Raw genomic sequence first — 18,426 nt, forward strand, 5'->3', positions numbered from 1 at the left:
TCTTCAGGGTTAGGATTAGGATTCTTACTGAGTCAGAGAAAAATACCCTGCCTGAGGGGGCTGATAAAGTAGATTTGGACAGGAATTCTGAAAATGCTTGGCTGGCTTGGAGGCAGGTTACAAAGAAATTCATAATTCATTTAGTTGACTTCATTATTCATTTAGCTGAATTCTTTTTGTTTTTTGTTTTTTTTTTTTGAGACAGAGTCTCATTCTGTTGCCTAGACTGGAGTGGCAGTGGTGCTATCTTGGCTCACTGCAACCTCCACCTTCTGGGTCCAAGCAATTCTCCTGCCTCAGCCTCCTGAGTAGCTGAGATTATGGGCACGCACCACCATGCCAGCCTAATTTTTGTATTTTTAGCTGAGACAAGGTTTCACCATGTTGGCCAGGCTGGTCTGGAACTCCTGACCTCAGGTGACCTGCCCGCCTCAGCCTCCCAAAGTGATGGGATTATAGGCGTGAACCACCGCACCCGGCCCATTTAGTTGAATTCTAGTTCAACTAAATGAAGTAGAATTAGTTATGAAATTTATTTAGTTATGAAATTTATAATTCATTCATTCACTGATAACCACCTTATCTCTGAGATTTGGTGGTTACATGGCACTGTCCTGGATATACAGTATTTTCATATTAATACATTTTGGTATGCTTCCTTTTTAGGAAACTCGAAGGAAGGAAGGCATTGTGAAGCTGAAACCTCATGAAGAACCTCTTCGTTCTGAGATCCTCAGTGGAAAATTCACCATCTTAGTGAGTGTTTAGGGACCCTATCTCGTAGGGCCTTATTACTTCCTTTTTTAACTGGTGTCCTGTTTGGACTTTGTTCCTATATACCTTATCCTGAATCTAGAGAGTCTCCACAGTTAGGAGCAGATGTGAAACAGCCATGCAGTTTGGTATAAAATTATTTTAGTAACAACTGGATTACTAATAGTTTCTAGTAATTAGAGTTATGAATGATAATTGAAAAATTAAATTATGGAAAATCAGTTGTTCAGTAGACTTAGAACAGTTTCCTCAGTTGGTCCATTAAGGTTAATCATGGTCTTTGGGATAGGTATGCAATGTGTCAGACACCCATGCTTCCATACTTAACACAAGCTCTCCACTTAGTTGAGACCTCAGCCTTTCAAGTAAACATACAATGGCACTTTTAAGGCAGAGGGTGGAAATCATGATCCTGTTCCCTGGTTCTCTACTGCTACTTGTTTCTTTTGCCATTCTGTCAGGGAAGTTAGCTAGGAAGCCAGTGCAGAGCCATCGTTTGATCTGTCTGCAGTTGAAGAGCAAAGAGAATTTTTTTTTTTTTTTCTTGTAACAGAAATATGGTCCAGGGAGTCCTGAGAGAATCAGGCAAGGGGTGATATTAACATTCTTCCCTTTGGGGAGCAATTGGTGAAGTCAGGGAATTATTCTTAGCATCTGTTTTGTACATGTATCAAACCCTTATCCAGTGTATGTCTTAGTAATTTCTGTGATTTTCTATTTGATTTTTTAAAATATTTCTTGTTTTACTTGCTTTAGAATGTTCGGGACCCAACAGGAGCCTCCATTGCCCTCTTTACTGCCAGGTTGCATCATCCCCACAAGTCAGTCCAACATGTGGTACTTCAGGCTCTGTTTTACTTGCTAGACAGAGCTGTGGATAGGTAAGCACTGAGACTATTTTTTAGGTATTCTACATGCAGGTAGGAAAGTGACAGTTTTTTACTTGATTAAATTCAGCAGTGCCTTCACCATTCTCCTAGGATGTGCCCTGGGCAATGCTATGAATAGAAAACAGTCCATGTCCTTCAGGATGCGGCATGTTTGCAGGCATTATCAAGATGGTGGGTGCTCTTTTTTTTATTTTATTTTTATTTTTATTTTTATTTTGAAACGGAGTCTTGCTCTGTCGCCCAGGCTGGAGTGCAGTGGTGCGATCTCAGCTCACTGCAAGCTCCGCCTCCCAGGTTCACGCCATTCTCCTGCCTCAGTCTCCCGAGTAGCTGGGACTACACGCACCTGCCACCGCGCCTGGCTAATTTTTTTTATTTTTAGTAGAGATGGGGTTTCACCGTAGTCTCGATCTCCTGACCTCGTGATCTGTCCGCCTTGGCCTCCCAAAGTGCTAGGATTATAGGCGTGAGCCACTGCGCCTGGCCGGTGGGTGTTCTCTTTACCACCTTGGCTGTATGTCAGGAAAACAGAAGCTGAGAAAGTCAATTATCAGCAATCTTCAGTGTATGGAAAACTACTTATTGGAAGAGAATGAGGGGGAGATGACCTGTGCTGGTTCTTTTTGCTCATATCAGAACCCTCTAGGGCCTCAGTTTCTTTGTCTGCAAAGCAGGAATAATGCCATTTAGTTCAGAGGATTTTGAGACTCAACATTCAGGGGAGGGCTGGGTGCAGTGGCTCACCCCTGTAATCCCAGCACTTTGGGAGGCTGAAGTGGGCGGATTGCTTGAGGCAGGAATATGACGTGAACCTGGGAGGCGGGGCTTGCAGTGAGCCGAGATCACGCCACTGCACTCCAGCCTGGGCGACAGAGCGAGATTCCGTCTCAAAAAAAAAAAGAAAAAAAAATGGATTGGTAAACAGCATGTATTTTTCTATCACCCAGTGCTACAGTACCATCTAGAAGTCTTCGGGGAGACAGGGCAGCCCAGCAGAAGATACACAGACAAAATAACTCAGAACCCAGGTTCTTAAAGGAGCAAGGAAGTTCCTTTAAGCAATGTGTAATTAAGAAAAGAGAGTGCTCAAGTTAAAGAAACTTAAGAAAATCCTGGGGAAGTCTGAACTTAGAGCAATTGGAATTAAAAGAGATAGAGAGCTCTCTAAAAGCAGAAGGGCCTCCAAGGAGGAAGCCATCAACCATATCCACACTAGATGTTTGTGGGGCAGTAGAAGCAAGGGTCAAAGGCTCAGAGCCAACACCAAGGAGAAATGGACAGATGTTTTGCAACCACATCTTACTTAGAGCTTCACCTTCCCTTAGTATTCCTTAGTAAGGAGGGTCTAAGCATGAAAAACAGAACTGTCTTCTATAGTATTTGGGATTTCATATCCATTTTACTGAGTCTTATAAAATTCCAGAACATAGATTTAATCAGTCTCAATCTTTTTATGTTCTCTTTATAAAACCTCAAGTTAATAAAGTCTTCTGAGTACTAAGACTGATCACATAGAGTGTCTAAACTCAACTGAAATGAAGTCAGGATTGAGATATCCATAAATGGGAAGCCAGGTGAGCAATCCTTCTTTCCAGAATGGTGTTTTAACAATAAGCTGTATTCCCAAATGAGGTTTTTTTGTTTTGTTTTGTTTTGTTTTTGAGACAGAGTTTTGCTCTTGTTACCCAGGCTGGAGAGCAGTGAGCAGTGGTGTGATCTCAGCTCCCTGCAACCTCCGCCTCCCGGGTTCATGCAATTCTCCTGCCTCAGCCTCCCAAGTAGCTGGGATTACAGGTGCCTGTCACCATGCCCAGCTAATTTTTGTATTTTTAGGTTTCACCACATTGGCCAGGCTGGTCTCGAACTCCTGACCTCAGGTAATCCACCCACCTCAGCCTCACAAAGTGCTGGGATTACAGGCGTGAGCCACCATGCCTGGCCCCAAATTAGTATTTTACATGCTACACAAGGTATTAGCCCTGTGGGGAATATAATGGGAAGGTCATTACTTTCATGGACCTTCCTGTCTCTCTGGGCAGGCAAATTTAAAAAATACGAAACTCCAAACTTTTTACACATTTCTAGTAGTGAAGAACAAGTAAAAATTCACAAATCGGCCGGGCGCGGTGGCTCAAGCCTGTAATCCCAGCACTTTGGGAGACCGAGACGGGCGGATCGCAAGGTCAGGAGATCGAGACCATCCTGGCTAACACGGTGAAACCCCGTCTCTACTAAAAATACAAAAACTAGCCGGGCGAGATGGCGGGCGCCTGTAGTCCCAGCTACTCGGGAGGCTGAGGCTGGAGAATGGCGTAAACCCGGGAGGGGGAGCTTGCAGTGAGCTGAGATCCGGCCACTGCACTCCAGTCCGGGCAACAGAGCGAGACTCCGCCTCAAAAAAAAAAAAAAAAAAAAAAAAAAAATTCACAAATCTATATTTATAAATAATAAACATTAATTACCACATTAATATAGCCAATATAAAACATACAAAAAAGAAATGCAGATTATGAAAATTTTTTTTTTTAATTTAACTTTTGGCCAGGCACAGTGGCTCACGCCTGTAATCCTAGCACTTTGGGAGGCCGAGGCAGGCGGATCCTACTTGAGGCCAGGAATTGAGACCAGCCTGGACAACATGGTGAAACCCTGTCTCTGATAAAAATACAAAAAATCAGCTGGATGTGGTAGTGTGTGCCTTTAGTCCCAGCTTCTTGGGGGAAGTGGGAGAGGTTGCTGAGGTGGGAGGATCACTTGAGCCCAGAAGGGTGAGGCTGTAGTGAGCCATGATCACGCCACTGCATTCCAGCCTGGGTGATAGAGCGAGACCTGTCTCGAAAAAAAAAAAAAAAACCCACAAAAAAGCCCACACAAAACAAACAACAACAACAAAAAACATTTAGGGAGAAGTCCAAGAGTATCAAGTTAAGCAAAAACCATCCTTAATAAAAACAGGTGCATAAGCATAAAGAATGAGCTCAGGTCATCACTCTCTCCCTGCTAAGATAAATGGTATTGTTACAATTCAATTGACAATTAAACTCAAGCCTCAAGAAGTTTTTTACAGTCATCACATGTTAGTCCAGCTGGTTCTAAGATCCTGGTTTCTTCACTCTTGGGCAGAGTTATTTCTATCCTCTCATACTGTTGTTCTGCTATTTCTTTTTCCCTGGTGCTTGCAATTTACAGTTTCTTACTGCTGTTGACATCTTTGGCTGGTCCTCTGGCTTAGAAGTGCTATATTGAGGCCAAGTGCATTGATTCAGTCCTGTAATCCTAGCACTTTGGGAGGCTGAGACCGGCAGATTGTCTGAGCCCAGGAGTTTGTGACCAGCCCTGGGAAACATGATGAAACCACCCATTTCTTGAGGGCAGGGAACTTTCTTTTTAACATATATAATGGAAAATATCTGAATCTCTGTATGTCGAGAGAGAATGGTATCATGAACATCCACATATCCATCATCCATCTTCTTCAAAGTGATCTGTAACCATCTTGTTTCATTGGTAGCCTCTCATGGATCTCCTATCCTCAGTTTCTTTCTTTCCTTTTTTTTTTTTTGAGACTAGGTCTTGCTTTGTCACCCAGGCTGGAGTGCAGTAGCATGATTGTAGCTCACTGCAGCCTTGAATTCCTGGCCTTATGTGATCCTCCCATCTTGGCCTCCCAGAATGCTGGGATTACAAGCATAAACCACTGCATCTGGCTTCTCAGTTTTTAAAAAACAAATGTCAGGGACTGTGTTTTAAACTTCTTGGTGTTTTCTGTAACATGTAGCTCAGGAATCAAACTCAGTAGGGAATCAGTCAGCTGTCATTGTAAATTTTTTTTTTTTTGAGACAGTGTCACTCTGTTCCCCAGGCTGGAGTGCAGTGGCGCTTTCTCGGCTCACTGCAAGCTTCGCTTCCCAGATTCATGCCATTCTCCTACCTCAGCCTCCCGAGTAGCTGGGACTACGGCGCTGGCCACCACGTCCAGCTAATTTTTTTGTATTTTTAGTAGAGACAGGGTTTCACCATGTTAGTCAGGATGGTCTCTATCTCCTGACCTCGTGATCCACCCGACTTGGCCTCCCAAAGTGCTGAGATTATAGGCGTGAGCCGTCGCACCCAGCCCATTGTAAATCTTAAACTGGGTGCAGTGGCTCATGCTTGTAATCCCAATGCTTTGGGAGGCCAGGTGAGAGGATCGCTTGAGTCCAGAAGTTTGAGACTAGCCTGGGCAACATACCAAGACCTCGTCTCTACAAAAAGTTTAAAAATTAGCCAGCTGGGCATGGTGAAGTTTGCCTGTAGTCCCAGACACTTACAGAAGGCTGAACTGGGAGGATCACCTGAGCCCTGGGAAGTTGAGGCTGCAGTAAGCCATGACTGTGCCAGTGCACTACACCATAGGCGACAGAGCTAAATGCTGTCTTAAAATGTATATATATTCAGGTGGCTCATGCCTGTAGTCCCAGCACTTTGGGAGGCCAAGGGGGTGGATCTCCTGAGGTCAGGAGTTCGAGACCAGCCTGGCCAATATGGTGAAATCCCATGTCTACTAAAAATACAAAAAATTAGCCGGACGTGGTGATGGGTGCCTGTAATCCCAGCTACTCAGGAGGCTGAGACAGGAGAATCGCTTGAACTTGGGCGGAGGTTGCAGTGAGCAGAGATTGCGCTATTACACTTCAGCCTGGGCAACAAGAGCGAAACTCTGTCTCAAAAAAAAAAAAAAGTGTATGTATATATATGTAATATATACACACATATATAAACACACACACATCTATCTGTCTATCTATCTATTCTATACCCTAAAGTGTAAAAATCTTACTGCATTCATGTTTTATGTGCCTTCACAGGATGAGCACTTTGATCTGGGAATATAGAACCTGGATCATTCATTATGCATCCAAGCTTCTTTTTCTTAAATTCTCTTTGCCCCCTCACTGACTTGTTTTTGTTTTAGTCCCCTGCCACAAGCTGGAGTCATGAGCGGAGAGCCCATAAGTTGAATTTGACCCTTTAGAAGCTCATGGAGAAACAGAAAGTATCTAGATCTGGATAGCCTATTCAATAATTGTGCCACACATTTTCTTTGTTTCTTTCTTTTTATTTAAGAGACAGGGTCTCTTGCTTGGGCTGAAGTGCAGTTGTATCATCATAACTCACAGTAGCCTCAACTCCTGGGCTCAAATGATCCTCCTGCCTCTGTTTCCCAAGGAGCTGGGACCACAGGCACGTACTACTAAACCTGTTCAATTTAAAAATTGTTTTGTAGACATGGAGTTTCACTCTGCTGACCAGGCTGGTCTCAAACTCCTGACCTCAAGCAGTCTTCACATCTCAGTCTCCCAAAGTGCTGAGATTACACGTGTGAGTCACTGTACCTGTCCTGTGCCACACATTTTAACAGCATCTTGGATCTTCGTGGATCATAGTCTCTCTTGGGTTGTGAAAAAGGAGTCAAGGGTAGGGCGCAGTGACTCATACCTGTGATCCCAGCACTTTGGGAGGCCGAGGCAGGTGGATCACTTGAGGTCAGGAGCTTGGGACCAGCCTGGGCAACATAATGAAACCCCATCTCTACTAAAAATTAAAAAATAAGTAAATAAAGAAAAAGGAGTAAAGATTTAACACTAATGTAACACATTAGGTGCCGGTTGAAACCAAGTCTGCTGGAGAAACTTTCATGTACCTCAGAATTAGACATTTTTGAAACGTTAGCTCATGGGCGGGTGCTTCTGCCTTGGAATTTGTTAAAGGGATAAAGATATGGAGGTTCCCAGGAGGTGCGGGTGCAAAAATAGTAAGATACAATATAACTTTGAGACTGGGCATGGTGGCTTATGCCTGTAATCCCAACACTTTGGGAGGCTGATGTGGGTGGATCACCTAAGGTCAGGAGTTCTAAGACCAGCCTGGCCAACAGGGCGAAACCCTGTCTCTAAAAATACATTAGCCAAGTGTGGTGGTGCATGCCTGTAGTCCCAGCTACTCGGGAGGCTGAGGCAGAAGAATTGCTTGAACACGGTCTTTGGAGGTTGCAGTGAGCTGAGATCCTGCCATTGCGCTCCAGCCTGGGTGACAAGAGTGAAACTCTGTCTCAAAACAAAAAACAGTAACTTTGAGACTCCTGGTTTCAGGAATATATTTTGTGCCAAACATTTTCTCAATTCTAAATAGATGTGAAAACTGTTGCTGTCATCTGTGAGTAGTCCAATCAAATAATTTATTCCTAATGACCATTTGGGTCTGCAAATCACATGTATGTACGGATCTGTCTTGGTGGAAGAGTACATCTTTGAGAAATCTTTATAAATCTGGGAAATTGGACTGAGAAATACTTTCTGTATCTTCAAATGTTCCTAATTTTGGTCTGGGAATAGGCTTACTTTTTTTTCCCCTGAGATGGAGTCTCACTCTGTTGCCCAGGCTGGAGTGCAGTGGTACAGTCTCGACTCACTGCAACCTCTGCCTCTTGGGCTGAGGCAATTCTCCTGCCTCAGCCTCCCAAGTAGTTGGGATTACAGGCATGTGCCACCATACCTGGCTAATTTTGTATTTTTTGTGGAAACGGGGCTTCACCATATTGGTCAGGCTGGTCTCGAACTCCTGACCTCAGGTGATCCACCCACTTCAGCCTCCCAAAGTGCTGGGATTACAGGTGTGAGCCACCATACCTGGCCATGGCTTACTATTAATACCTGTTAATCTACTTTTTTTTTCCTTCCTTTCCCTTTTTTTTTTTTTTTTTTTTTTTTAAATAGAGTCAGGGTCTTGCCATGTTGCCCAGGCTGGTCTTGAACTCCTGGGTTCAAGCGATCCGGCTGCCTTGGCTTCCCAAAGTGCTAGGATTAGAGGCATGAGCCACTGCGTCTGGCCTTACTTTTTCTTAAGATAAGATCTCACTCTGTCTCCCAGGCTGGAGTGCAGTGGCATGATCTCACTGCAGCCTCGACCTCCTGCGCTCAAGCGACCCTCCCACCTCAGCCTCCTGGGTAGCTAGGACTATAGGCACAGGTCACTACATGATGAGGTATTGTCATGTTGCCCAGCCTGGTCTTAAATTCCTGGGCTCAAGCTATCCGCCCTCCTTAGCCTTCCAAAGTACTGAGGCTACAGGCATGAGCCACCATGCCGCCTTAATCTACTTTTTAGGAATGCTTTCCAAAGGCCATTTATGGGTTTGTTGTCTTCCTCCATTGGGTCATAAGAGACAAATTTACTATCAATGAGCTTAGAGGCATTCTTGTTCTACACAGTTTTCCACAGGTCTGAAATATTTTCTTAGAGATGGGCTTCCAGTCTACTGAATTACAATTCAGTGACCATTTATTTTTAAGGGCTTTGCTAGGGACTGTTGGGTGTAATGAGTTGAACAACAAGTTCTTGTCCTTTAGGAGAGAATCAGTTGGCTACACAGAGTATATTAAGGCCACAAGAAAAATCCACAGAAAGATTTATGGGGCTTTAAAGGAAAAAATGATCGGTAGCATATTTGATTACAGTTACCAGGGAGACTTTCATGGAAGAGGAAACTTTGGGATTTAGTACGGAATATGTTACAGGATTTGGGTAGGTAGATTCAGAGGGGTGGGAGAAAACAGTTCAGATTTTGATAACTTAGTTGCTGTAGAGCATTCTCAATACGAGTTTGGCATTTGGTAAATATGGATAAATCTGCCTTAATAAACATAGCAGATACCAAAGATAAGAGATCTTTTTGTAAGACCAATGTGCAGTCAGGCAGTTGTTTTGATCCTAGATGTTTCATACTCTCAGGTTTGTTTTGGCATTAGGCTTTCAACCTGCCTCATCCATCTTCTTATTTAACAAATGTTTTTGTTCAATGGTTGATTTACAGCTTTGAAACTCAGAGGAATGGATTGGTGTTTATCTATGACATGTGTGGTTCCAATTATGCCAACTTTGAGCTAGATCTTGGCAAGAAAGTCCTAAACCTGCTGAAGGTAAGGCTATGGAGGGCCCTCTCAACTTTCCTTCAATGCTGGGGATTTTTTTTCTTTTTTTTTTAATTCTTTGGGAAAAGATTTAGGAAAGATGCAAATTTCAGAAATTATGTTCAATGTAAAGGCCATCTGTAAATGATGACTACTGTCTGCTTCCACAGAACAAGAAATGACCTTAAAAATGAAGTGGGAGAAATAAAGGTAAAAAATGCACAGGAATGGCTGGGCATGGTAGCTCATGCCTGTAATCCCAGCACTTTGGGAGGCCAATGTGGGTGGATCATGAGGTCAAGAGATCAAGGCCATCTTGGCCAACATGGTGAAACTCTGTCTCTACTAAAAACACACAAATTAGCTGGGCATGGTGGCGTGTGCCTGTAGTCCCAGCTACTTGGGAGATTAAGGCAGGAGAATCGCTCAAACCTGGGAAGCGGAGGTTGCAGTGAGCGGAGATCGTGCCATTGCGATCTCGCGACAGAGTGAGTCTGGCAACAGAGTAAGACATCGTCTCCAAAAAAAAAAAATGCATAGGAACATTCTGAGTCATAAAAGTGGAATGGGCTGGGTGCCCTGACTCACTCCTATAATCCCAGCACTTTGGGAGGCTGAGGCATACTTATGTGTATAAGGTATATATGAAACATACATAAATTTAGGCTGAGCACAGTGGCTCACACCTATAATCCCAGCACTTTGGGAGGCCAAAGCGGGTGGATCACGAGGTCAGGAGATCGAAACCATCCTGGCTAACACGGTGAAACCCCATCTCTACTAAAAATACAAAAAAAAAAAAAAAATTAGCTGGGTGTGGTGGTGGGCGTGCCTGTAATCCCAGCTACTCGGGAGGCTGAGGCAGGAGAATGGTGTGAACTGGGGAGGTGGAGGTTGCAGTGAGCCAACATCGCGCCACTGTGCTCCAGCCTGGGTGACAGAGCAAGACTCCGTCTCAAAAAAAAAAAAAAAATAAGAAACATACATAAATTTCCTGCTTAGACTTGGGTCCCCTCCCTAAGATATCTCATTATGTATATGCAGATATTCTAAAATCTGAAAAAAATTCAAAACCTGAAACACTTCTAGTCTGAAGTATTTTGGATAAGGAATACCCAACCTGTGTTATGAATGGTGCTGTTATGAACATTCTTAAACATGTTTTCTGGTGCATATGTGTAAGAGGGTCTCTAGGGGAGTGTTTCTCAACCTTTTTTCATTGTTGCTTCACTAAGGAACCTTTTTCAGTATTTTTTTCCCCTAATAATTCCTCTTCTAATGAAATTTAAATACCATAGATATACTGCATATCTCTTATGTACTCTTTAAAATTTATTTATATTTTATTTATTTATTTTTTTGCTCTTGTCGCCCAGGCTGGAGTGTGGTAGTGCGATGTCGGCTCACTGCCAACGTCCACCTCCCGGTTCAAGTGATTCTCCTGCCTCGGCCTCCTGAGTAGCTGGGATTATAAGCGCCCGCCACCACGCCTAGCCAATTTTTGTACTTTTGGTAGAGATGGGGTTTCTCCACATTGGCCAGGCTGGTCTCAAACTCCTGACCACCGCCTCGGCCTCCCAAAGTGCTGGGATTATAGGCATGAGCCACCACGCCCAGCCTAAATTTATGTATGTTTCATATACACCTTATACACATAAGTGTGCCTCAGCCTCCCGAAGTGCTGGGATTACAGGAGTGAGTCATGGCACCCAGACCATTCCACTTTTATGACTCAGAATGTTCCTGTGCATTTTTTTTTTTTTTTTTGGAGACGAAGTCTCACTCTGTTGCCAGACTGGAGTGCAGTGGCGCGATCTCCGCTCACTGCAACCTCCGCTTCCCAGGTTTGAGTGATTCTCCTTATTGTTTAATAGAGGCAGAGTCTCACTATGTTGCCCAGGGTGGTCTTGAATTCCTGGGCTCAAGCAGTACCGCCTCCTTGGCCTCCCAGAGTGCTGGGATTATAGGTATTGGCCTCTGTGCCTGGCCTCTTTATGTACTCTGTATACATAAAAAGAGTAAGATTTCTTTTTTTTTTTTTCCCCCTGAGATAGAGTCTCGCACTGTCGCCCAGGCTGGAGTGCAGTGGCATGATCTCGGCTCACTGCAAGCCCCGCCTCCCAGGTTCATGCCATTCTCCTGCCTTAGCCTCTCGAGTAGCTGGGACTAGAGGTGCACACCTCCACGCCCGGCTAATTTTTTTGTATTTTTAGTAGAGACAGGGTTTCACCGTGTTAGCCAGGATGGTCTCAATTTCCTGACCTCATGATCTGCCCGCCTCGGCTTCCCAAAGTGCTGGGATTACAGGCGTGAGCCACCACACCCGGCCCAATTTCTTTTTTTTTTTTTCTGGCTCACCTCACCCTGTTCTCCTACTAATTTTACCCCTTTGGTTAGGTGATATCTCTCCTATTGAGAATGCATGCTCTAGGGTATACACCTAGGAGTGGATTGTTGGGTCCTAAAGTCTGTGAAGATTTAACTTTATAAGACAGTGTCAAACTGTGTTTCAAAGTGGTCGTACCCCCTTGCCATGTGTAATGATTTCCGTTGGTCTGCATCCTTTTCAGCACTTACTAATGTCAGACTTCTTAATTTTTTTCTCAATCAAATGGATATGAAATGGTATCTTGTGGTATAGCTTGCATTTCTTTTATTAGTGAAATTAACTATCTCGTCATATATTTGTTAGCTGTATATTTTTTCTTCTGTGAAATGTCTGTTTATGATTTCTCCATTTAGGAATTAATAGTTTTTAATATATTATTGATTCTAATCCATAAAGATACATATATACACACACATATATAATGTGTGCACACAGTAAACTGTCTCTTAATTTATAGATTGTTTTTTCACTTTTTGTGAAGTTCTTTGACTAACAGAGTTCTTTTTTTTTTTTTTTTTTGAGACCCAAGTCTTGCTCTGTTGCCAAAGCTTAGTGCAGTGGCACGATCTTGGCTCACTGCAACCTCTACCTCCTGGGTTCAAGCAGTTCTCATGCCTCAACCTCCTGAGTAGCTAGAATTACAGGCACGTGCCACCACACCCAACTAATTTTTGTATCTTTTGTAGAGATGGAGTTTCACCATGGTGCCTAGGCTGGTCTCAAGGTCCTGAGCTCAAGCAATCCAGCCACCTTGGCCTCCCAAAGTGCTGGGATTACAGGCGTGAACCACTGTGCCCGACCCACAGAACTTAGTTTCATGCAGTTTTTCAATATTCCAGCCCTTTTCATGGATGGGGTTACCATGCAACACTGGCGGTCTAGCTAGGAAGAAATCATTCCCAAGAAATCCAAAAGAAAAAAAAAGAGGAATTGTAGCTAGTATCTTCTAGCCTGCTCTTTTTGCCACTTTTTTTTCTTTTATTTATTTATTTATTTTTTTGGAGACAGAGTTTCGCTCCTTTTCCCATAATGGAGTGCAGTGGTGCTATCACGGCTCACTGCAACCTCCTCCTCCCAGTTCAAGCGATTCTCTTGCCTCAGCCTCCCAAGTAGTTGGGATTACAGGTACCTGTCACCACACCCAGCTAATTTTTGTATTTTTAGTGGAGACGGGATTTTGCCATGTTGGCCAGGCTAGACTCGATCTCTTTACCTCAAGTGATCCACCAGCCTTGACCTCCCAAAGTGCTAGGATTACAGACGTGAGCCACCGTGCCCAGCCCTTTTTGCCACTTTCAAAAGACTGATTCTTTTTTGTTGTTTGTTTGTTCTGAGACGGGGTGTCTCTCTGTCCCCCAGGCTGGAGTGCAATGCGTCATCTCGGCTCACTGCAACCTCCACCTCCTGGGTTCAAGTGATTCTCCTGCTTCAGCATCCTAAGTAGTTGGCATTACAGGTGCCTACCACCACACTCGGCTAATTTTTAGTAGTGATGGGGTTTCACCATGTTGGCCAGGTTGGTGTCGAACTCCTGACCTCAAGTGATCCGCCCACCTTGGCCTTTGAAAGTGCTGGGATTACAGGTGTGAGCCACCATGCCCAGCCTCAAAAGACTGATTCTCAATCTGACAGGTCACTCTGTTCTCTTCAGTTATCCTTTAGTTCTACTGATTTGGGGAATCCCCAGCACTCCTCTACGGTGAATATACAGCATCTAGAACAAACTTCTCCAAAGGCCTCTTCACTGAAGTGTGATAAACTACTTTCATCTTTTCCTTCAAAGATGCAACAATTTATTTCAGGGCCTAAATGTCCAAGGTCCTTTTAACCACCAAATCAAAAACCATTTTAGGGAAACACCTGTTATTTCCACAAAATGATAAATAGAAAATAGAAGCTATTACATCTGTTTTTTCAGAGCAAAGAACTACAGACCTGGGCCTAGTCCATTTACATGACTGTCTGGAGGTACCTGCTGCAGTCACGAGGGATGGGTGGCAGCTTGGTCAGCGGAGAATAGCCTGCAGCATTCTCCTGTGGTTATAAAGGATTTACCCCTCAATCCCAAACCTTTCCTCAAGGGATTAACAGAAAAGCCAATGATGGTGAAACTTAAGTGGGGAATGGATTACAAAGGCTAACTGGTATCTGTAGATGAACCAGATCTATAGCTGTATCTATATGAACATGTAGCTTGCAAATACAGAAGAATACATAGTTGGGGTATTGTCTGGACATCTGGATGAAGTTTTACTAAACTATAATAATGTCCTTTGTCTCAGAGGTGTGGAAGAGGAAGAGGATGGGAAAATGAGAGAAGAGCATCTTTTCTGGGGAATTTTTAAAATATATATTTCTAGACAATAAAAATTTGTTTGTTTTTCTTTTTTTTTTTTTTTTTTTTGAGGCGGAGTCTTGCTCTGTCGCCCAGGCTGGAGTACTGTGGCCGGATCTCAGCTCACTGCAAGCTCCGCCTGCCGGGTTCACGCCATTCTCCTGCCTCAGCCTCCGGAGTAGCTGGGACTACAGGCGCCCGCCACCTCGCCCGGCTAGTTTTTTTTGTATTTTTTAGTAGAGACGGGGTTTCGCCGGGTTAGCCAGGATGGTCTCGATCTCCTGACCTTGTGATCCGCCCATCTCGGCCTCCCAAAGTGCTGGGATTACAGGCTTGAGCCACTGCGCCCGGCCTTGTTTTTCAAATAAATAAATGACTCTATAGCACCCTCATATACTGTCAGTTCAGTAAGTTGTTAACACCTTTTGGAAGGCATCTGGCATTATAAATCCTTAAAAATGCACATACCCTTTGATCAGTTGTATTTCTGAAATTATATGCTAAGGAAACAATCAGGAAAACAAAGATTTATAAAAAGAGTATTTACTGCATATTTATTTTAGATAATTAAAAATAATACCTTAAGCTGACTCCAGTGACTTAAGTCTATAATCTCAGCCCTTTGGGAGTTTGAGGTGGGAGAACTGCCTAAGACAAGGGATTCAGGACCAGTCTAGGCCACATAGCAAGACCCCGACTGTACAAAATTTAGCTGCATGTGGTGGTATGTGCCTATCGTCCCAGCTACCCAGGAGGCTGAGGCAGGAGGATCACTTGAGCCCAGGATATGGGGCTTCAGTGAGCTATGATCATATGATTGCATTCCAGCCCAGTTGATAAAACCCTGTCTTAAAAAAAAAAAAAAAGAATATTCATAATCTTTAGCCAAATAATCCCAGTCTTAGAAACAGCTTCTTTTGGCCGGGCGCGGTGGCTCAAGCCTGTAATCCCAGCACTTTGGGAGGCCGAGACGGGCGGATCACGAGGTCAGGAGATCGAGACCATCCTGGCTAACATGGTGAAACCCCGTCTCTACTAAAAATACAAAAAACTAGCCGGGCGAGGTGGCGGGCGCCTGTAGTCCCAGCTACTCGGGAGGCTGAGGCAGGAGAATGGCGAGAACCGGGAGGCGGAGCTTGCAGTGAGCCGAGATTGCGCCACTGCACTCCAGTCTGGGCGACAGAGCGAGACTCTGCCTCAAAAAAAAAAAAAAAAAAAAAAAAGAAACAGCTTCTTTTTTTTTTTTTTTTTTTTGAGACGGAGTCTCGCTCTGCCGCCCAGGCTGGAGTGCAGTGGCCGGGTCTCAGCTCACTGCAAGCTCCGCCTCCTGGGTTTACGCCATTCTCCTGCCTCAGCCTCCGGAGTAGCTGGGACTACAGGCGCCCGCCACGTCGCCCGGCTAGTTTTTTGTATTTTTTAGTAGAGACGGGGTTTCACCATGTTAGCCAGGATGGTCTCGATCTCCTGACCTCGTGATCCGCCCGTCTCGGCCTCCCAAAGTGCTGGGATTACAGGCTTGAGCCACCGCGCCCGGCCAAGAAACAGCTTCTTAAAATAATTTAAAAGGAGGCTGGGTACAGTGACTTATGCCTGTAATCCCAGCACTTTGCAAGGCCGAGATGGGCGGATCACTTGAGGCCAGGAGTTCAAGACCAGCCTGACCAATATGGTGAAAGATCATCTCTGCTAAAAATACAAAAAAGTTAGCCAGGCGTGATGGTGCACACCTGTAATCCCAGCTACTCGGGAAGCTGAGGCAGGAGAATTGGTTGAACCCTTGAGCAGATATCGTGCCACTGCACTCCAGCTTGGGTGACCATGTGAGACTTAAAAAAAAAAAAAAAAAAAAAAAAAAAAAAGAATTGAGTTTCAAAAAAGAATTAAAAGGAAAAGATAAAATGAGCATATCAGGATTATTTAGGCCTGAAAACAAACTGAATAATCAGAGTGATGGTTACATGGTTAATTAAATTACCTGTGTCATATTTATTCCCCAGGATATTGTGACTTTGTTAAAATTGACAAATAGAAAGTCTAAGTTGGGGAAAGGCGGGACTTTTTAATATGTAAAGGTGGAAAACAAAACAGCTACCCATATAGAAAAAAATGTCAGATTCCTACATCTCATACTATGTTCAAAAATCAACTTCAGATAGATTAAAGTCTTAAATAGCAAAAACAGGCCAGGCGTGGAGCCTCACACCTGGAATCTCAACACTGGGAGGCCAAGGCAGGCAGATTGCTTGAGCCCAGTAGTTTGAAGCCAGCCTGGGCAACACGATGAAACCACTTGTATTTTTATTCTACAAAAATACAAAAATTAGGCATGGTGGCACATTCTACTTGCGAGGCTGAGGTAGGAGGATCACTTTCAACCTGGGAGGTCAAGGCTATGGTGAGCCATGATGGTGCCACCATACTCCAGCCTGGTCAACAGAGTGAGACCTCATCTCAAAAAAAAAAAAAAGGACAAAAACAAAAGTTTAAATTTTTAAAAGAAAATAGCTCCTCAAGTGGACAAGTGGAAACAACTAATGTGCACAAGTGGAAACAACCCAAATGTCCATCAACGGATTAATAGATAGGAAAAATGTGGTATATTTATGAGGAAATATTATTCAGCCTTAGAAAGCAATGTAATTCTGAGACATGCTACAATATGGATTAACCTTGAAAACATTATGCTAAGTAGGATACACAAGACAAAAAAGGACAACTATAGTAGGATTCCAATAATATGAGGAGTAAAAATATGCAAATTCATAGAAACAGAAAGTAGAACCAAGGTTACTAGGGACTAGGGGGAGAAGAGAATAGGGATATCTTGTTTAATGGGTACAGGGTTTTTGTTTGTGATGATGAAATAGTTCTGAAAATGAATAGTGGTGATGGCTGCATTGTGAACATACTTAATGCCAATAATTGTACACTTAAAATGTTTTAAAAGGTCAATTTTGTTGTGTATATTTTACAATAAAAAACCAACTTAGAAAAATTCGTACACATGGTGGAATCAGTGGTAGAGCAGTAAAAGAAAAAAAAAATAGTACTTTTTCTGACATTAAAATAGAAAAGGATTTAAGACACAAAATACACTAACCAGAAAAGAAAACATTTAACCATATTAAAATTAAGAACTTGGCCGGGCACGGTGGCTCAAGCCTGTAATCCCAGCACTTTGGGAGGCCGAGACGGGCGGATCACGAGGTCAGGAGATCGAGACCATCCTGGCTAACATGGTGAAACCCTGTCTCTACTAAAAAATACAAAAAACTAGCCGGGCAAGGTGGCGGGCGCCTGTAGTCCCAGCTACTCGGGAGGCTGAGGCAGGAGAATGGCGTAAACCCAGGAGGTGGAGCTTGCAGTGAGCTGAGATCTGGTCACTGCACTCCAGCCTGGGTGACAGAGCGAGACTTTGTCTCAAAAAAAAAAAAACAAAACAAAACGCCGGGAGCAGTGGCTCAATGCCTATAATCCCAGCACTCTAGGAGGCCATGGCCAAGATAGGCAGATCACTTGAGGTCAGGAGTTCAAAACCAGCTGGCCAACATGGTGAAATTCTGTCTCTACTAAAAATACAAAAATTAGCCAAGTGTAGTGGCACAGTCCCAGTTACTTGGGAGCCTGAGGTGGGAGGATCATTTGAACCTGGGAGGTACAGGACACAGTGAGCAGTGATTGTACCACTGCACTCCAGCCTGGGCAACAGAGCAAGACCCTGTCTCAAAAACAAAACAAAACAAAAACCGGACAACCAACCAAACAAAAAAACTAAGCACTGTGGAGTAAGAATGAATGATTTTTTCATCTTTATATCTTGTGTGGATGAGGGTATCTCCTTTTTTTAGATCTCATTTGCCATAGTGCACATTAGATTATATTTATTGATTGGTAAATACATAGATGAACAAATAGATTAAAAAATGATTATGCATACATCAGACTGAATGAAAAGTTATAAAAGAGAAATTTTTTTAATTTTTAAATTTTTATTTATTATTATTATTATTGTTTTGAGATGGAGTTTTGCTCTTGTTGCCCAGGCTGGAGTGCAGTGGCGCGATCTTGGCTTACTGCAACCTCCACCTC

At 43.5% G+C, this 18,426-nt stretch overlaps 1 protein-coding gene and 1 pseudogene across 3 annotated transcripts in view; both read left to right on the forward strand.

Annotated features, from left to right (window-relative positions):
- Window positions 1-18,426, forward strand: part of PTPN9 (protein tyrosine phosphatase non-receptor type 9) — a 114,766-nt gene that overhangs the window by 55,246 nt on the left and 41,094 nt on the right. For all 3 annotated transcript variants that reach the window (XM_033190969.1, XM_033190970.1, XM_033190971.1), the window contains 3 exons: window positions 667-756; window positions 1,531-1,655; window positions 9,517-9,622. In XM_033190969.1, the coding sequence (XP_033046860.1) occupies window positions 667-756; window positions 1,531-1,655; window positions 9,517-9,622 (321 nt within the window). The remainder of the gene's footprint in view (window positions 1-666; window positions 757-1,530; window positions 1,656-9,516; window positions 9,623-18,426) is intronic.
- Window positions 9,714-14,386, forward strand: LOC117069553 (annotated as a pseudogene).

Source organism: Trachypithecus francoisi, unplaced genomic scaffold, assembly GCF_009764315.1.
Source record: "Trachypithecus francoisi isolate TF-2019V2 unplaced genomic scaffold, Tfra_2.0 Lachesis_group3, whole genome shotgun sequence".
Taxonomy (NCBI): domain Eukaryota; kingdom Metazoa; phylum Chordata; class Mammalia; order Primates; family Cercopithecidae; genus Trachypithecus; species Trachypithecus francoisi.